This window comes from Lissotriton vulgaris, chromosome 2_1, assembly GCF_964263255.1.
Source record: "Lissotriton vulgaris chromosome 2_1, aLisVul1.2, whole genome shotgun sequence".
Lineage (NCBI taxonomy): Eukaryota > Metazoa > Chordata > Amphibia > Caudata > Salamandridae > Lissotriton > Lissotriton vulgaris.
Genome location: NC_141687.1, coordinates 159000545 through 159019930, shown reverse-complemented (window position 1 = coordinate 159019930; position 19386 = coordinate 159000545). Strand labels below are relative to the sequence as shown.

General features: G+C 48.9%; 1 protein-coding gene across 1 annotated transcript in view; it reads right to left on the bottom strand.

Moving 5' to 3' along the window:
- Positions 1 to 2879: 2879 nt before the first annotated feature.
- Positions 2880 to 19386, bottom strand: part of TMEM248 (transmembrane protein 248) — a 93479-nt gene continuing 76972 nt past the window's right edge. Inside the window, exons 6-7 of the mRNA XM_086954630.1 lie at positions 13070 to 13213; positions 2880 to 3558 (exon numbers count right to left, since the gene is read on the bottom strand). Of these exons, the coding sequence (XP_086810756.1) occupies positions 3538 to 3558; positions 13070 to 13213 (165 nt within the window). The 3' untranslated portion in view covers positions 2880 to 3537. The remainder of the gene's footprint in view (positions 3559 to 13069; positions 13214 to 19386) is intronic.

Genomic DNA, 19386 nt, shown 5'->3' with positions numbered 1-19386 from the left:
ACTCCGATGGAGCCGCGTCGGGGGTGTCACCCGAACCCCCGGCCGCATCGCCGAGTGTCAGGGGGGAGTCGGAAGAGCAATGAAGTCTCTTCGACATCTTGTGCTTACCTGACGACGACTTCGACCCTGAGGAGTGATGTCGACTCCCTGAGCTATGATGGCTCCGCCCCCGCGACCGGTCCCTCGACCTCAGTCCGGACCGGGACCTCTCACGGCGCGTGGCCGACTGCCGGAGCTTGAGCCGCTTGCGGGACTGCTCCGCCTAGCCTTCGAGGCTAAGGCCCGACAGTCGGAGCAAGTCTTGTGGTCATGATCGATGCCGAGACAGTGGAGGCACCAATGGTGAGGGTCGGTGACAGACATCAGTCGGTCGCAGTCCCCACAAGGCTTAAAACCTGGCATCCCTATTGGGACCGTTCGGAGTCGAAGACTCGAAGAAATGATCAAAAAGATCTCAAAAAAGTTAGTCAAAAAGTGACTAAGGTACCACTTTTTCCCGATCTGCGCTGCTGGCGCGGAAAAAAGAAGAAGAACTGACGTCAGCACGCGGAGGTGGCGTCTAAGTACTCCGACGACGTCATCACGGCGCCCACGACTGACGCGGAGCCGCAGACAATGCCTACCGACGCGCAAGGGTACTGCTACGCAAAAATTTGCGGATCTAGTCTGACGCCTGGGGATATTCTAAGGTAAGGAATCTAATACTAACCTGTTTCTTTCAGATTGGGTGGAACAAGCAACTCCGCCCCCTCGCAGAGTCCCGCATAGCGCTGTAACGTGAACTATGTCCAGACTTACTGGGATTATTCTATGGTAAAGAATCTGCAAATAGAAATCTCTATCAGATATGTATGTGTACCTCAGAGAATGCATGTACTAAGTATTTAAAATAGCCCAGTATGCCAGACAGTGGTAGATTTGGTTCTCCATAGGTGCTGCGTCAGAGGGTGGCAGTCAATGTCTAGTTCCATTCCTTGGTCTGTCTCCATTGATTACCTTTTCTCTTTGATTAGCTTTTCCATCAACAGTTAAGTTAGTCTCTAATTTTTAAGACAGACACAGGTGAGATATAATAGATGTTGTCATGTTTTTTAATAAGCATTTTAACTGCTTCATTTAGTATGTGTTAGGTGCCTGAAAAATACCTCTTTCTATAAGGGGGATGTTTTCCCACACAGTCATAAATTGTACTTGAGGTACCATAAATGGTATGCTACTACCTTGGTATTAAAGTCCCATTAGAGCATGCTTTTCACTATTATTTTATTTTCACTTTTTGCACATTTGGACACTCGTAGGTGCAGCTGGAAATATATTTTGGGCAATTTTTATGAATGCAGATGTAGCCCATCAATTGGTCGGATTTCTTTGCCAAGTAGGGTGTAGCTGGTAGTTTTGTTTGGGGCATCATAAGCTGCTATGGTAGCTGGCAAGTGATTGTCTGGGTAGCCCCAGTCCATTTATTCTTACTAGGAAAAATGCAATCTCTTAACCATGTCTGAGGTTCTTTAAATACATTACCATTCATACTGCTTTTTTGTAACCAGTGGTTGATTAAGATACTCCAGGTATGATCTGATGTTCACCTATCAGTGTATTGGAACACTGAGTGGATCTCATCTTTTTTCCTTCCATTTCAATTCAGAGGTTTTCTTTTCAGTCTTTGCACGTCTTGATTGTTCACAATACACGGGCAGATACAAAAGCTCAGAAACACTCAATACACCTTCACGAAGAAATGATTTTGGCAAGGAATAGGCCCAAAGTGGTAATGTTGATAATGCTCAAGGGTACTCTTCATAACACGGAATTCTAAAATTCTCTCTCTCAGAATTCCAAAACCTCCCCCTCTTCTGCAGCCTATATTCTATCAATATGATACCCTCTGTATTCTGCCCTTACAATGAAATGACAGCAAGAATAGTAGAGCTCAGTGTAGAGAAGATTAAGTCACAAGTAACCTCAAATAGATTGCATATGGCTCCCAAATTATCCCTCCATCATAGAGAACCGTCTGGTAAGACATGTCTGCCATGCCTAGAAACACATTTCAATTTGCATGAGGATTCAACCAGCACACACTTGCACAGGAAAGAAAATAGTTATTCGATAAGTAAGAATTAAGTGATGACACAGATTACTGACACTACGGCAATCGTTATCAAAATTTCATTTACAATAACATAATAAAAAAATAACAGAACACTACAGAGGCAGACCCATGTTTTGACTAACTGTAATTATGGTTGAACACACTATGTCAGGAAGTAAGAGCTGTAACAGAAACACAGGTATTATGAAAACTATTGTAGATCAGAATGATGTGCAGTTTTGCAGCAATAAAGCAAAAATGCTGCCATATTGAACAATAAGAATGTCCAGCAAGCATACTCAGATTTATTTTCCTATGCTGTACTCTTAAGTTTTCCTAAATAAACTGTACACCACTAGTGTGTAAATATTTTGCACCCTTTTTAGAAAATCAACATTAAAAGAAATACATAGAATACAACAACCCTGATAATTAAGAGGCATCAGACTGTAGCTCACTAAGCAGCTAGGTTTCTTTATGGTGATGGAGTTTCCACTCGTTGGACTGTGGAAGATGATAGAGTTTTAGCTAACTACATTATTGGCCACAAATTACTTTAAACTAGTGTTTGGTTTGAATGCCTCCACCACTGAAGCAAACAGTAATTATTGCGTATCGGAATATCTGTTTAATCTGCCTAATAAACGTTGGAATGCAATCCATGTATTGTAAAAGGGTATTTACCTTTAAACTCAACTTTACATGATATCTCAGAAATATTTTCAGGGCTCAGAATAACATTGTGGAAGGAATGACAGCTCAAATTGAAAAAAGACGACAACAAATATGAATGTAAAATATTTCAGTGAAATTAATTTAAAAGGGATTAACAGGTTTACAACTGCTCATGGCAGCACAAATTTGTTCTAGATACAGCGGTTTAACAATGTAAATAATATGCACCTATTTTTCCTTCAAAAAAAGTATTAAGATCAGCTCTTCTTCCTTCAAGCAAAGAATAAACTGCAAAGATAGTTGGCCACATCTAAACATTAGACCCATGTGGTAAACCAGTGTCACTTTTTTAAATGTAGCAGTATATCAAAGGTGCAAACTTTTTCCAAACACTGTACATGTCACTGAGAAAACAATAAGTCCTTTCCGACCTTTTGAGACACTTGCAAAAAGGCATCTTCATCTGCCCAGATGCTGCTAGACAAAAATATATTGGTTCGACTACGGTCGCCAAGTCACTATACAGATCGACACAAACATTCCTCAATGTCCACAGGTAAAAATCAAAATATTCCAGCCGCAATTTATTGCGGAACAAGTGCATTTTTGGACAAACTCTATATACTATAAGAAATATGTACAAATCAATTACAGGCACTTGAAATGTCTTTGGTTGGAATAAACCAACATTGCGGGATGAAGTAGTGTTTAGACCCATTCTGGGTTCAGCAGGCAACGATGATGGTTCTCCATCCATTGTAAAAGAAGGATCAGGCTTCAGATAGCACAACCTGCAAGAAAGGAGAATACAGTTACCGCCTTACGGCACTGAAATACTTTACATTATTATTGTTGGGTGGGGGGCGGTGTGTGTGTGTGTGTATGTCTACACACACACACACACAATAGTGTGTGTGTGTGCCTATACACACACATACATACAGTACTGTGTGTGTCTATATATACACACACACACACACACACACACACACACACACACACACAGTGTAGGCTGATCAAAAAAAATGTACAAATGCTTATTGCTAGTCTAAAGAAAGCTGCCGAGGAGAAGGATGATGAAAAACAAACAGCAGACCCTCGGAGGCAAAAAATACAATACGTAGATTTTATTTTCCACTCCCATATACCCTTTCTTCTGGCTCTGATTATCTTCAGGATTTAAGTGACTGCTGTCAAATGAAATAACCAAGTAAACACAAGACGTTCACAGTCACACAACATTTTACACACCTTAGTAGCTATAAATGAAACTAATAGGGTCCTGATTACAAGTTGCTCATTAAATTCCAACACATGTGCAAACCACTGTTTTTGCATGGGTCGGAATTACGAGTCAGAAGGTATTTAATGCAGCCAATAATTATCAGATGCATTAAATACCTCAAAATAAGTTACATTTCGGGGGGCGTGGCTAAGATGGCGGTGTGATCGGTCGCAGGTCCCGGAGGCTCCCTGCCCGATCCCACCCGATTGCGCCCTGTTGCATAGCCTGATCTCCCTGTCACACTCAGATCGGCTGATCTTGTTCCGATCTCTTGCTGAGCTATCTGGTGCCCTGTTGACTGCCGCTGGTGCCGTGCCGGAGCTTGGAGACGCCGATGACCAATTGCCGCGGCCACAACATGGCGACCGCCGCGGCCCTGTGAGAGCCGGCGGGCTCTATCCCTGAAGCGCTGCGGGAATCCTGCGGCCCGTTGGGGCTCTGGCTGGCGAGATCCCGGCACGCCCGTGCACACCTGTGAGATCCCTGCTCCCACCTGCGGGGCACCCCCGATCCAGCTGCACGCCCGGTGGAGCAGCGTGTGTCAGCCGGGAGTCACGAAAATCGACTCCCCGGCTTTTGAGCCTGCACGCACCTTCTGAGGACTGTTCACCAGGGGCCGCGCGCCGCCAGACAGAGGCGCGGCCGAACACAGCAGCGATTCCCCCGGTCTGCACCCTGCCGGCCCTCTCGAGGCCCTGACCATCGTCGCCTCTGCCGGGTGAGCGCCCGGAGCCAACGAGGACACTGCACTGCGGCCGGACCATGGCGGCTGCCTTGGTCCTGTGAGAGCCGGCGCGCTCTAACCCCGCAATCCCACACAGCTCCTACGGCCCGCCGAAGCACCCACAGGTGCGGCCCCAGCGGGCTCCCGAGGCCCAGCCCCATCACCTGCGGAGCGTATCCGATCCTACGGCCTGGCCGGCGGTGCGGTGTGTGCCGGCCAGGCATCTTCAAAATCGACCCCCCGGCTTTGGGCCTACCGGCGCTGTTCGGGGGGCGAGCTACGGGAGGCTGGGGAATCCCTGGCGAGGCAACCACTGTGACATTGCTGAACTGGCAGCGCAATACCTTGGTCAGCGGGGGGCATTGTGATAACACTTCCTGCCAAGGTGGGCTAGGAGGCCAGGGAGAGCCATCAGACCGGAGCTGAGCTGACACTCCACGCCTGTATCACCACACGACACTGCTACGCACAGGTGAGGAGCGCGGTGGGGGCATCGAAACGGACCTAGGGGGGCACGCGCGAGCCCCCGGCGATTGGTTCATGTGGTCTGCCATTTCCGTCCGCCTCGCCACGGACTGCTCGCCACGAGTGGAACGGATCCACAATTACATTGGTCTCCGCCGACGGGCGCCACTGCAGGGTTCGGCACTTAGCCCCTCCAGCGCACATTTTGATAGCCGCCACCCACATAGTCCCACAGCCAGGTGCCTTCCTAAACAAGTCCTTTGGGTGACCGCCTTGCTCGCTGCGGCAGAGTAGACACCACCACGCCACCCGATACAATCACGAGGCCAAACCACCGGGGCCTGCAGATCGCACACCCACGCTCCACCACCCGCACTCCGACGCCAGAGACAGGTACGACCCTAGAGACAAGATGGCGGGGCAGTAGTCCAAGAAAGGTTCACAAACACTCCCGGAGCTCCAGGCCAAAACACAGTCCAAGCCCAGTAAGGACCCTCCTTCCCCCCCTCCCGACTGCAAAGCAGACGCCTGCACCAACGGAGGACCAATCACCCATCACTCGAACTTTCTTGGAAACACTTTAACTCCCTAAGGGACGACTTCCGGTCCCTGAAGCAAGAAGTGGCGGGTGAGGTCCGGGAGTTCCGGCGAGACGTGGAGGGCCTGGGGGAGCGAGTAGCAGCGGTCGAGGAGGCGGATCAGTCCAGGAGCATGGAAATAACACACCTCGAACAGGAAATTGTGCGTCTCACTGACCAGCAGATGGACCTCCAGGCCCATACAGAAGACCTCGAGAACCGTTCCCGCCGGAACAACATACGGGTCCGGGGGGTCCCTCAAAAATCGGAGGGATCCGATGTCACGGGCTACCTGCAGACTCTATTCCGGTCCGTTCTGGAGGAATCGGCGGACTTCGAGATACGCATTGACAGGGCTCACAGAGTGGGACTGCCCAGACGGTCCTCGGCGCCACCACCGGACATACTAGCCTTTCTGCCTGACTTCCCCTTAAAGGAACGGATCCTCAGGGAAGCGCGACGAGCCCAGCCTCTACAGTTCCAGGGCCACTCCATAGCCCTCTATCAGGACCTGTCCGCCATCACCCTGCAGAAACGCAAGGAATTCCGTAAGGTGACGGATTTCCTGCGGCAGCATGAAACTCCGTATTCTTGGGGTCACCCGTTTCGACTCATCTTCAAGTGGGAAGGAAAACTACACCAACTGCGTTCGCTCAAGGACACGTGTGCCCTCCTGGGCCTTGAGCATGATGTGGATGAACCAGCCCTTAAGTCCATCCAGAGGGCCCCGGGACAGTGGCTGGCAAACTGTGCACCGCAGACGTTCACCCTCACACCACCTGAGGCCAGACGCCTCTATTATCACTCAGGAACGTGCCACGGCAGTCGCGGAGGTGGCCAAAGAGACATCCTCCTCAGGATGACGGTTGCACTAATTGGGAGATCACTCTTAGCTTGCCTTCTCCCTGAGAGGGGGATGGGTTTCGGGCGGGGAGCCGAAGTGTCCGCCATGGTAAATGACCCGACAGGAAGACTTCACCACAGCCCTGTGCGACCTGACAGGACTGGGACTATACCCACTCATACGTGGGAGTTGGGGCTCAGGGCGGGAGCGGGGGTGATTGTTGACAGTATCCTTGTCTCCTGGAGAATAGTTGTGGGTACAAGGGGAGAGTTGGGGGGGAACCAGTGTGCCGGGGGGATTTGCTATTAACGGACTTGTGGGACTCTATTTCTTTGCCTTACTGCCAGACCTCAGACCACAGATGTTTCTACAACGTTGCACATCTAGGCCCGGAACACGCACACGTTATAGCGCACTTCAACCCCTCCTCTACAACAATGGCTAGCCCCACACTGAAGATATTGACACTTAACGTCAAAGGCCTGAACAACCCTATTAAGAGGCGGGCGATACTCTCTTACCTGGAACACTCTGGGGCGGACCTGTGCCTACTCCAAGAGACCCACCTACTGCCCAAGGACTGGCACAGAATGCGCTCACGTGCCTTCCCCCAACAATTTTTCTCTTCCCTTCCCACCAAGAAAGCTGGGGTGGCCATCCTGATTTCTAGACACTTTAGAGGAAAGGTGGGGACCAAATCAGGGGAGGTTAGGGGCCGTCTCCTCGCACACTCCTTTCAACTTGGAGACCTAAACCTCACGATTGGGTCAGTTTACGCTCCCAACATGGGCCAGGAAACCTTTTTGAAAAACGCGCTCTCTGAATCCCTTCAATTATCTAACACACTCCTACTTGTCGGGAGGACCTTAACTTAGTCATGGACACCACCAAAGATAGGTCAGGACACCGCTATGGGGACACAGGCGCTATTACTGCCGCTGGGGCGGACTAGCTGCGGGAGAGAGACCTGGTGGACCTATGGCGCACTGTACACCCTACCGCAACACAATTCACCTTCTATTCCCATGTCCACCGCACCTACGCCAGGCTAGAACACTTCATAGGATCATCTGAGTTACTGCCTAACGTAGTCGACGTTGACATTGTACCCGCGGCACTCTCGGATCATGATGCCATTGAACTAACCATCAGTGCCCCTGTTACCTCCCGCCCTCGTGGCACATGGTGGTCCGCGAAACCATGCTGCAAAGGCCAGCGATCCGTGAGCGCCTGAACACCTGTATCATCGACTACCTGACTAATAATGACACGCCAGAAGTGTCGTTGTCGGCCCTATGGGGAGCCCTGAAATCGGTGGTCCGCGGGGAGCTAATTGCTATAGCGGCCGGGGAAGCTAGAGATCGCAGGGAGAAAAGGTCCGAACTCACAACCCAAGTCGAGGAATTGGAGAGAGTCCACAGTCGCACTGGCGCCCGCGTGTCTGGCGACAGCTGAAGGCTGCAAGTGCCCAACTGGCCTCCCTTGACACAGATAGGGCGGAATTTGCTGCACTTCGCCTTCGACGCACATACTACGTTGGGGGCAACAAAACTGGACGCTTACTGGCCAGCGCCCTCAAAGCTAAATCCCATCGCACAAAAATTGCAGGCCTCACAGACAACTCTGGGAACACCCTCACCGAGGAACCCCAGATAGCCAACGAGTTCCGGACCTACTATGCCTCACTGTATAGAGCTGACGCACCACCTCTCAGGGATGTGGACACATACTTTTCTTCGGCGGCCATTACGGAGATGTCCCAGTCCAGCGCGGATGCGCTGGATGCTCCCATTCGATTAGAGGAGGTCACGGCGGCTATATCCAGGCTTCGCCCACTGAAGTCTCCAGGCCCAGACGGCTTCTCAGCGGGATTTTACAAATCGTTCAGCCACCTAGTGGCCCCTGTCCTTACCCGGCTCTTTAATTCTTTTGAGGGACCGGGCTCTATTCCCCCTGATATGTTGGCGGCCGGGGGGATCGTCCTGCCCAAACCGGGCAAAAAACCGACTCACTGCTCGGCATTCCGTCCGATCTCCTTGCTGGATTTAGATCTCAAGCTTTTCACCGGAGTTCTGGCAGCTCGCCTGGGCCCGCTCCTACCCAGAATCCTGGAACCTGACCTATCGGGCTTCGTGCCCAATCGCCAATGTAGCGACAACACTAAAAGAATGTTACATCTAATAGATAAAACACACTTCCAGGACTCCGACGCGGCGCTCGTGGCCATAGATGCGGAGAAAGCTTTCGACCGCGTTGACTGGGCGTACTTACAACAGGGACTGTTCCGCTTCGGGCTCGGCAACCGCTTCCGTTCCTGGATAGCCAGCTGTTACCATCGGCCTCAGGCCCGAGTCCGACTAGGCTGGATACGCTCAGACCCCTTCGATATCCAACGCGGGACGAGACAGGGCTGCCCACTGTCTCCCCTTTTGTTTGCCCTCTACAGCGAACCCTTGGCGCAGAAAATTCGAGACAACCCTGACATTACTGGAGTCACCTGCGGGGACGAACCACATACCATCAGTCTATACGCAGATGACATCATAGTTGCTCTTGCCCGACCCACCCACTCGATACCCGCCTTCCTAACGGAGCTGGAAACATTCGGTACGGTCGCAGGCTTCAAGATCAACAGGGGAAAGTCCCTAATATTGCCACTGGGGGTAATGCCCGCCCACACGCCCCGGCCTCCGCCTATGGCTGTGACCTCCAGATCACCACGGAACTTCCTTACTTAGGGATTACCCTCACCCACTCGACAGCATCGACAGTGGCTCTTAATTACAAAACTCTTACCGCTCAGATTAAGGCGGATCTCACACGATGGTCCAAACAGCCTCTATCCCTCCTGGGCAGAGTGGCGGCGGTGAAGATGTCGGCACTGCCAAAAATCCTATACGTCTTTCAGACCCTCCCAGTATTACCCCCCGAAAGGCACCATCTCCGATTTTCAAGCAGCACTGCACCACTTTGTTTGGGAGGGTAAAAGGGCGCGACTTCACAAACAATGGTCCACAGGGGCATAGATGGTGAGGCCTGGGGGTCCCCAACCTATTACAGTACTTCCATGCCACGCAGCTCAGATACCTAGTGGAATGGTATAGACCTGAGTCAGAGAAGAGGTGGCTATTCCAAGACAGAGCCATGGCCCAACGATCCCTTTGGGCGATCCCCTTTTTGCCCAAGAAGCATAGACCAACCTACCTCACCAGCTCTCCCATTACTAGCACGGTCACCAAAGTATGGGACGCGGTGGCCGTCAAACGCGGCATCACCACCTTTCCTTCTCCATTTACCCCACTCCTAGACAACCCAGACTTCCCTCCGGGTAACGACCCCCGGGCCTTTACACAATGGCGGGGCACAGCATGCAGGTGCGCTGGGGATCTCTTTGATCTACAAGGCTTCCTCACTCTCTCAACCATCAAACAAAACTACGACATCATTGACCCTCACCTTTTCCAATATTTTCAATTGCGACATTGGCTTACTGACCCTGCGACTGTCACCTTGGTGGGGCGCCCCATGACTTCTTTCGAGAAATGGCTCCTGACCAGAGACACCGATCGCCACCTAATCTCTGCTATATATATATAAAATGCTCACACCTCCGGCGGCGATAAACAAAACCGCTGGTCAGAAAAGATGGGAAACCGAACTAGGCAGAACACTATCACCTAAAGAATGGGGCCAAGTGTACTACAGAGCATCACACACCACACGCAATACAGCAGGCAGGGAAACGGCCGTGAAGTTGGCGACCTACTGGCACCTTACGCCAGTCAGGCTTCACATGGGGAACTCATCAAGGAGTGACCTGTGTTGGAGGCGGAGCGGGGAACAGGGCACTCTGACACACATCCTTTGGGACTGCAGGGAAGTCCGGGGCTATTGGGACACAGTTTTAGACGACATCGATGCGATGCGAGATCCCTCGATTTCCTGCATACGCCATCCTGGGGCTACCCAACGCACGTACCTTCCCCCTGAAATCTGTCCGAGGCCGCCAGATGGGCATTGCCATGCAAGCTGCCACGCAACATATCCATTTGCTTTGGGGGTCCACGTCCAAACCCACTCACACAGGGTGGTTACACAAACTCTGGTTCACCTTGGGCATGGAACGTATTCAGGCTACTCTCTCCCAAACTACAGACACATTTCAAAAGGTCTGGCAACCATTCATATCGCTACTGTCCAAAGAATTCAACGAAATTACCTGTCCGAAATACTTACGACTGCTACGCCTTACCAAACCGGCTTCTGGAACCTTATCACTTCAAGGGTGCTCAGAGCATATCTCTTTCTGATCCATAGACAATGGACCTCCAACATACGGCACACTGGTTGGGGAGGAGGGTGGGGGGTTGACTGGGGGGGCGGAGGGGTTTTGTGGGGTTGGTTTGTTCAACTTTGTTGGCCAATATTGCCTGCCACGTGCCTCTTATGCATCACCTCGCTCTTATCGAGTGACCACTTCCTATGCCATTTTTTCCTCAGCGCTACATGGACACGCGCTTACCATCCGCGACTGGTCTACCTGTTACATGTACTTTGTACTGCGATGCTTTACTATGCTTTCTTTTGGCTCAATAAAAAACCATTTAAAAACTAAAAGAAGTTACATTTCAGCAGGTTTGAAATTTCAGCAGGTCAACCCTGCTGAAATTTAACAGGGAAAAGCATTTGGTTTTTACCATATCATGCATATTTTGGTGTGTTAAACACCAACATCTATGTGTTATTCCCCATAAACCTGTAACAGGTACCATTTATTGCGGTTGGTAAATAACATACCTGTGGTACCATTATGGACCAGGTGAGATAAATAGCACTTTCGCACAGAATAGTCACTTTCGGATACAATATAGGTCTGAGTTTAAATTGGTATTAATAACCTTTAGCAGTAAGTGTACTTATTAAAACTTTACATCATTTAAGCTTCTTACAATGGGCACACTACAAACTTAGGGGTTCACAAAGAGTCCAGTGAGTTTTTCTGCAGTAATTCCGCAACTAGTAAGAACAGATACCAAAATATATACACAGGATGCAGCCTAACTGCACCATTAGTTATGCATCTTGGAGTAAGGATAGCACAGTACTATAGCATTTTCCGCTAAATTGTAAGGCACAAATTTTATGTTGAAGCGATTCTCTGCAAAAATACTATCAAATCGTACCTGGCAACAATTGGCTTGACCGGTTTCACTGAAAAATAGTCACACATAAATGTAAAGGGTGTTAAGGAACCAAGCTTTAAGCAATACTTATGGAGGGAGATATATATATTGTTTTTTAAACCACATTTCCTACAGACAGTAACCTCTCAAATATGTGGGAGCCGGAGAACCACGAAGTAATGGCAGACTGCAATTTGACATTCTGTGCAAAATTGAGCCCAATTTGCTTGCCAGAAGCAAGAGGCTGTGGTCATACGGACAAAGTGGGAAGAAATAAAGCAGAATCTAGGAACTCTGTTGTGGAAGGGCCTGTGTGCAATTACAGGGGTGTGGGAGACACTGAGATTCTAATTATACAATACTCTATGTTTCACACAAGTGTGTTGGCCACAGACATAAACTAGGAGGGACATCCCAGCAGTTAAAACAGTGCACCGAAGTCAGACCCGTTCTTCTAAGTTACCGGTCACAACTCCTCAATCAGAGAGGACAGACAATAAATGAATAAATAATAATTGATAAGTGGGTGCTGAAAAAAGGGAGGTCAATCCCAATTTCCTCTAACCTGCCATGGTAAATGCCACAATATTTAGGCTCTGGTTCAGTTGGAAACAAGGAAACAGTACCAGCTCAGGACATTTCTAAAACAGAGACCCAGGGAGGTGCAACATGTATTCCACTACGTTTTCCTACCTAGAATGTCCTGGAAACATTTGCTAAAATCATGCATTTTTCCCACATGTCTGTGAGGAAAAGTTACCAAAATCTGCAAGTAGCCACAAAATTCCAAACACATAGAATTAAAACACTTCTGCCAATAAAACAGAAACCCACTTGTATGGAAATACATAAGAGTAGAAAATGTGCTATTATCAACTGAATTTCTTGTAATTTCTTGTTCTTGTCAAAGTTAAATAAATGTATAGCTTCCTGGTTTACTAGTGGATTTCACACCAGTTTCCACCAGAAACTTAAAGTAGGTAAAACAACAACAAAAAACAACTGCCACTTAGAAAAACAAGGGGCTTAAGAGTACATACTGGCTCATTTAGTTTTAAAATCGATTTTCCTCTCTCAAACATAAGTATTAATCTAAATGACTTAATAACAAAAATATACAAAAGATTTAGACCATCATTCCAGTGAACAAATTTAAATACAATATAAAATATTGCCCCAATTGCCTGCCGCTGATTCAACAGGATTTATACAACAAACGTTACCTTTTCAGGGCTGAAGTCAGCGTTACTTTGCCTCAATTTGCTTGGTCTACCTTTAATAACTGCATAGCAGAACATCGTAATCACCATCACGAAGAGGAAGTAGCTAGTGTGCATCAGATGCAAGTTGATTAGCGATCGGTCATCCTGCAAAATGTAACAATCACAGAGGTTAAAGTTCTATACACTGAAAAGGACTTTCGTTACACAACTTTTACCTCCCTAAAATATGAAATGACCCAAAGTCAAATTTACAGTCACTCTAAGTACGTTTGTTAGTACACGAACACTGATTATTTATAGGAAACAAAATGACCCCATCAGTTGCACAAAAAAAGATGTCACTCACCGAGCTGTTTTTCCGAAATCACACATGGTATGTTGGCAATACGAACCATCACAATTCTGCAAATTCATGCTTAGACCATATAAAATAACCTTTACGCCTGAATCAATCTCTCTTTGTTGAACAGTTAATGTCAAGTGCAATGCTTCACTAGTGTGATTGACAGAAATGGGTCAAGAAGTGCACTTAGGAAAATCCTTGTAGTGCAGGTTTTTAAAAAAAAATGTTGAGATGCAAGAAGAGCTACCCTTGCGTCTCAGCTTTTTGTTTCTAGTCACTGTGACGCGCAGCAAACTGGCATCAAATTGATTGAAAGTGAAATTAGTTGGCACTGATAGCTGCCGACTGCTTTCTCTTTGCTCAGTAATCGGGGGCAGTCACTCCCCCTGCATCTCCCCCATCTTCCACCCTCCCCCCCACACAACGCAAGCCCCTATGCACCGATCTAAGAGATCACGAAGCCGAAAATCCCTAGTGGGTTGCCTCATGGTGATCTCCCCAGGACCATGAATCCCAAGTAGGGATCAACCTACTACGCACTTTTGCAAAAGGGATGGTGAGAAGGGGTGAGGTGAGCATTCAGAAAGCCTATTAAACAAACAAGAAAATGGAGCTAAAAAAAGAATACTACAAAAATAAAATAAAAAGGAGGAGATAGGAGGGGGCTACCCACCCTGGAATATGGCCATGCTCCAACTCCAAAAAAGCTTGACAGTTTTTCCACCATGCTGCAGAAAACACACTGCACAGCAGTGATATTATATCCTAAAATAATTTTTAAAAAAGGAGAGGTTGGGCGGGCACAACCAGGTATCAGGCAATACTCCACTCCATAAAAGACCTAACAGAAAGCCCACTGTATGCCAGGGATATTTACAAATAACTATATACTTAATATGGGCTGCCCATACTGACATCAGATCACAACATCACCTCTAAAGCTGAAACAGCCTCCTGCCTCCCCTCTGTAGTCAAGAGCATTCCTATCCTCATGGCAAGTGAGGAAATTTGGATTCACCTAGTCTTAGTTTTAAAATATCGGCCAGCAATAAGAGGCCAAATCTCAATTATCTCTCACCTGCCATGGTGTATGGCCACACTAATCAGGCTCTGGTTCAGTCAAAAGCAAGGGAACACTACCAACTAAAGACCTTTCTAAAACTTAGAGACTCAGGTGAATCCAGGGTGGTGTGATGGGGTCCCACTAAGTTTTCCTACCCAGAATGCCCTACAAATATTGCAATGTATCTAAAATCACACATTTTCCTACATTTCTGTGATTAAAAGATACCAAAATCTGCAGGACTCCACAAACTTCTTAACACCCAGTATTCCAACTCTTCTGCCGATAAAAACAGTACTGCTCTGTGGAAATACAGAACATTCATTGCTATTATCAACTGAATTTCTTTCCATTTTAGGCTTGTAAATAGATGTTTGTGGGGATGACAGAAGAAATGTTGAAAAATGCCAATTAAACCACAAGAGTATGGGCAACTCCAAGTTCAAGGTTGAACAAATAACTACTTCTAAACTCAGTATCATGGGTATATTTTAAAAATGAACAGGTTCCCTTCCTACTTAATTTTCATTCATTAGCTTCTACCAATAGATCTGCTGCCTAGTTGATACACAATGAAAGATAATTTTAAGCTGCAGTTCAATTGTTGACTCCGGGTTTCACATGTTTGTAGACAACTGTTAGAAACGGGATCCCTGGCTGGCCAGGGCTCACGCCAAAGTCAGTCAGAGACCACCACTCCTAAGTCAGGGCAAGGGAGTTACACGCCAAGATAACCCCTGCTCACCCTCTAGGTAACGTGGCGCGAGCAGCAAGGCTAAACTTGGAGGCGATGTAATTTAAGTATTTGCGCACGCACCCCAGCAACAACACCCAAGACCCACCACAAAGGAAACTCCACACAAGGTTATATACAAAATAGCCTTTGTATTCCAATAAACATACATTAGATAAAACACACACTTTACATTGTCCCAGAGGCACGGGCAGAATTTACAGGGGATAATGTACAGGACAGGGCCACCTGGACCACTGTCAAGGGTATGCACTTTTAGAAGTAGCACTTTAGAATGTAAAATCACTGTAGCACATAATATAAAAATAGAGCACACAACCAGTAATCACTGGTAACAGGACCTCACTAGCACCACCTGTACTAGGTAGAAAACAACCACCTACATATCACCATACCTGTAGGGGTGTAAGAACATAACACATGATGCAAAGCATAACATACATTCAGAGGTGTAAAACAAGGCACATGACGCATTAAAACACATTCAGAGGTGCAGAAAATGAACAATTGCGCCAAACTCACAGAAGTCACCACCTGTGACTGTCCCTAGGCCAACTGGCCTCTCTAGGGCTAGGACGCCCTGTGTCCCAAAGTCAGGGGGCCTAAACGTGGCAGTTGCCCACAAAGTGCTGGGCAACTGGTGCAGGGAAAGTTTGGGCAACGTTGGAGCCTCTCTGGCTCAAGAACCACCACTGTGGCACTGATGAGCCTCTCTGGGCTCTAAAACAAGACCTGGCCCTCCTGAGCCTCTCTCAGGCTCTTCAACAGGACTGGGCACTCGAGCCTCTCGGGGCTCTCAAAGCAAGGAAATGGCACCCTCAGAGCCTCTCTGGGCTCGCAGAACGACTGTGGGCGCAAGAGCCTCTCTGGGCTCGAAAGAACAGGAAATGCCCTGAGCCTCTCAGGGCTCGTCATGACTGTGGGCAGGGGGGCCCCTCTCGGGGGACCCCAGAACAACTGGAGAGCCACTCGGGGCTCAAAGAACAATGAGGCGTCGTTGGAGTCCCTCTCGGGGGACTCGGGACAAAGACAGATGTCCCCAAGAGCCTCGCAGGCTCACAGAACGAATTGCCCCCAGGAGCCTCGGGGCTCCTCAACACTGGTGGGGGCTTGGTTGGAGTCCCTCACGGGGGACTTAGAGCAGGGGAAACAGCCCCAAGAGCCTCAACCGGCTCTACACAAAGAACTGGCCTCGAGCCTCTCTGGGCTCAAGGAACGCTGGGGCCGGGTCTGAGCCTCGCAGGCTCCAGGAACAAAGACCTGGCCCCTCGAGTCTCGTGAACACGAGGGCAGGCAGGTGGGAGTCCCTCTCGGGGGACTCGGGGACCCAGAAACGCTCGGGCAGAGACGCGACCCGGGGCACGCCCGCACTCACCAGGCACTTCGGGAGGCGGCGTCTCCTCGCGGCGTCGGCTCCTCTTGGCTGGGCTTCTATTCTTGTGGGCGGCGCGGGCTCCTCGGCCACAACCGAGCCCCGCCTGCACCTTCCGCCGCCGGGCTCCTCTTTCCTCGGGAGCCTCGCTTCATGGTTCTCTCTCTCCTCCCCCGATGACGCGGCGGGGGCTCGGCCGCCTGGGCCAATCCCAGCGTGGCCGGGCTATGACGCGGCCGCTCCTCTTTCTCGGCCCGGTGCTGCGGCGGTGATCACACTGGGCATTCACGAGGGGTGGGCTCCCTCCGCGATTAAATCACCAAAACGGGCAAAGTAAAGCGGCAAATGAGCGGGGTGGCACCCACGCCGCTAGATCACCTCACGGGGCGATCAGATGCCTGGTGGGCACCGGCGAAGGTACTCAAAGCACTAGCAGCGCTAGCCACGAAGGAAAGGCGCTCCCAAGCGCCAGGGGACAAGATCAAGCGCTCACAGCGCTAGAAGCCAAATGAAGCGTTCTCAAGCGCTAGGCAAGGGATCCTCAGTGCTCCCCAGCACTGGAGGACAGGACAAGGCTCCAGCAAGGGCTGGAGGGGCAGGCAGGGGGGCAAGGCTGGGCCCAGAGCCAGCTCACTGGGTCTCCAGGCAGGGAGACACTCAGAGTGGCGGTCCTCCTGGCCCCAGCAGCAGCAACAGCCCCCTCTGGCAGGATCCAAAAGCAGAACACTTCTGTGGGGACACAGCCCCATTTTTATACACCTAAATCCTTTGTCTGTAGGTGCAGGGTGGGGGAGAAACCAGTCACAGCTGGTTCTGGAGCACTCTTGATGGCCCAACCACCCCTTTTTTTCACTGGGGAGGCTAGGGTCGTTAGACACACCACAGGGGGGCGGAGCCAGCATTGTGTGGGGAAAACCCAGCCCATCCAGGACACAGGTACACTCCTCCCACACATCAGTCATGCTAATCTCCCACCCACCACCGGGCGGACCCATCCAGACTTCCTGGATCCTGGCATGCCAGCCAGCTCCAGCCAATCACGCTCCAGCACCCTCACTGCACACATATCTCAATGTCCAGAAGTAGCACTTCCCTTCTAGACACATACATGCCGCATACACCATCTCGCAGCATTCACTCTCATGAGTTTACACATACTAAATTCGAGCCTGCACTCCCCACGCATCAGGAACTACCAGGGACACACACATTCCCCATGCATTCCTATGGGAGGGCAGGCCAGCCATACTACACGCACGCACTTTCACTCTGGGACCCAGGGAAAAGTGCGCAGAGACCCAAAAATCACTAACACAGGGTCACAAATAAAAGCAAAAAGATTAGGGGTGAACCTGCCATAAGGGCCAAGTCCAACAACAACCAAAAAACAATATATTTATCCATATGACCAGAAGTGTGAGGGTTGCAACTGTACATTACCTGTGTACAACAGCCATCGGGACAAAAAAAAAAAACTACTGATGAAAACGTTACTATTTTCTTCATCTTACTCATTTTCTTTACTTTTGGTTTCAACAATGAGTTTCTGTGGGAAAACTACGAGCAATCTACACAAATGGCTCCTTGCTGAATTTGCAATTGTGTCTACTTTTCATATATGTATAGTTTCCAGGTTTACAAGTGGGTTTCACACCTGTTTCTACCACAACCTGAAGTAGGTAAAACAGAAACAAAAAACAGGCTACCACTTAGAAAAATTCAAAAACTGGGGCATAATATGTTTAATTATTACAACTGATTGCTGGGAAGATGGTGATCTTAGCACCACTACGTTCATATAATTTTTTTTTTTCTTAACGGACATTCTTCCGCAGCTCTATGTCCCATAAATATTTTGGCTATTTTCCTACTTTCCTTCAGGTGAATCCCAGAGTACCTTTAGAGTCCCCAACCCAACACACGGGGGGCTTGGGGAAAGGGGGGACACAAATTTGATCTAGATAACTATTATGGGAAAAACATTATAAAAGTTAATGTGTGAAGTTCCCCCAAAAATAAAATGTAAAAGAAAAATCCGAGCTGGGGTAGGAAAAGATTCAGCAGTTAGGAGGTATGTCAGGACCCATTTCAAAGGGCTACTGGGCAGGCAGGAGCTACTGGGAAAAACCATGGCGGTTGCAGCATTTAACTCCTGCTGTTTGGGGGACGACCTACTATGGATCATCAACGGCTGAGACAATCAAACATCCTTCAGCACTTGAATTTCAGTGGTAGTGCGGTTTGAGCAGTCCAATGCTTCTCAGTGTGTGGTAGATGCAAGGTAAGCAAAGGCGCCAGACTTAAATACAAACCGTGAACCCCAATAACCAGATTGCCCAGTACAATACTTATTTTTTAGTAGGAAAAGAAGTATCCATTACATATATAAAGTAGAATCTAATATACTATATAACATACTACAGTCTCAGGGTGAGCAATCTTGCACTTTCCAAAGCAGTGTCCTCTGGGACCTTCCCCTCCCTCCTCCATCCTAATAAACGTTTTCCTGGCAGTTTACTTACGGTGACCACCACAAGTGCTGCCCGCGTTAGCAATGTAAAACAAAGTCTCCCTAGGACCCTGAACTTTAAGCTCACTATGGCAAATGATGAGCTCATGTAAGACTCAAAAGTCCTTCTGGCCCTCCTCCAGTCCTGCCAACCCAAGGCCGAAGAAGTGTTCAGGAACCGTGGGAGGAGGGGGGTTGGGGGAGACATCTACCCATGCTCCAACAATGAGTAATAACTCAAAAGTAAATACACCCCCATTCCTCCACCCCCACACC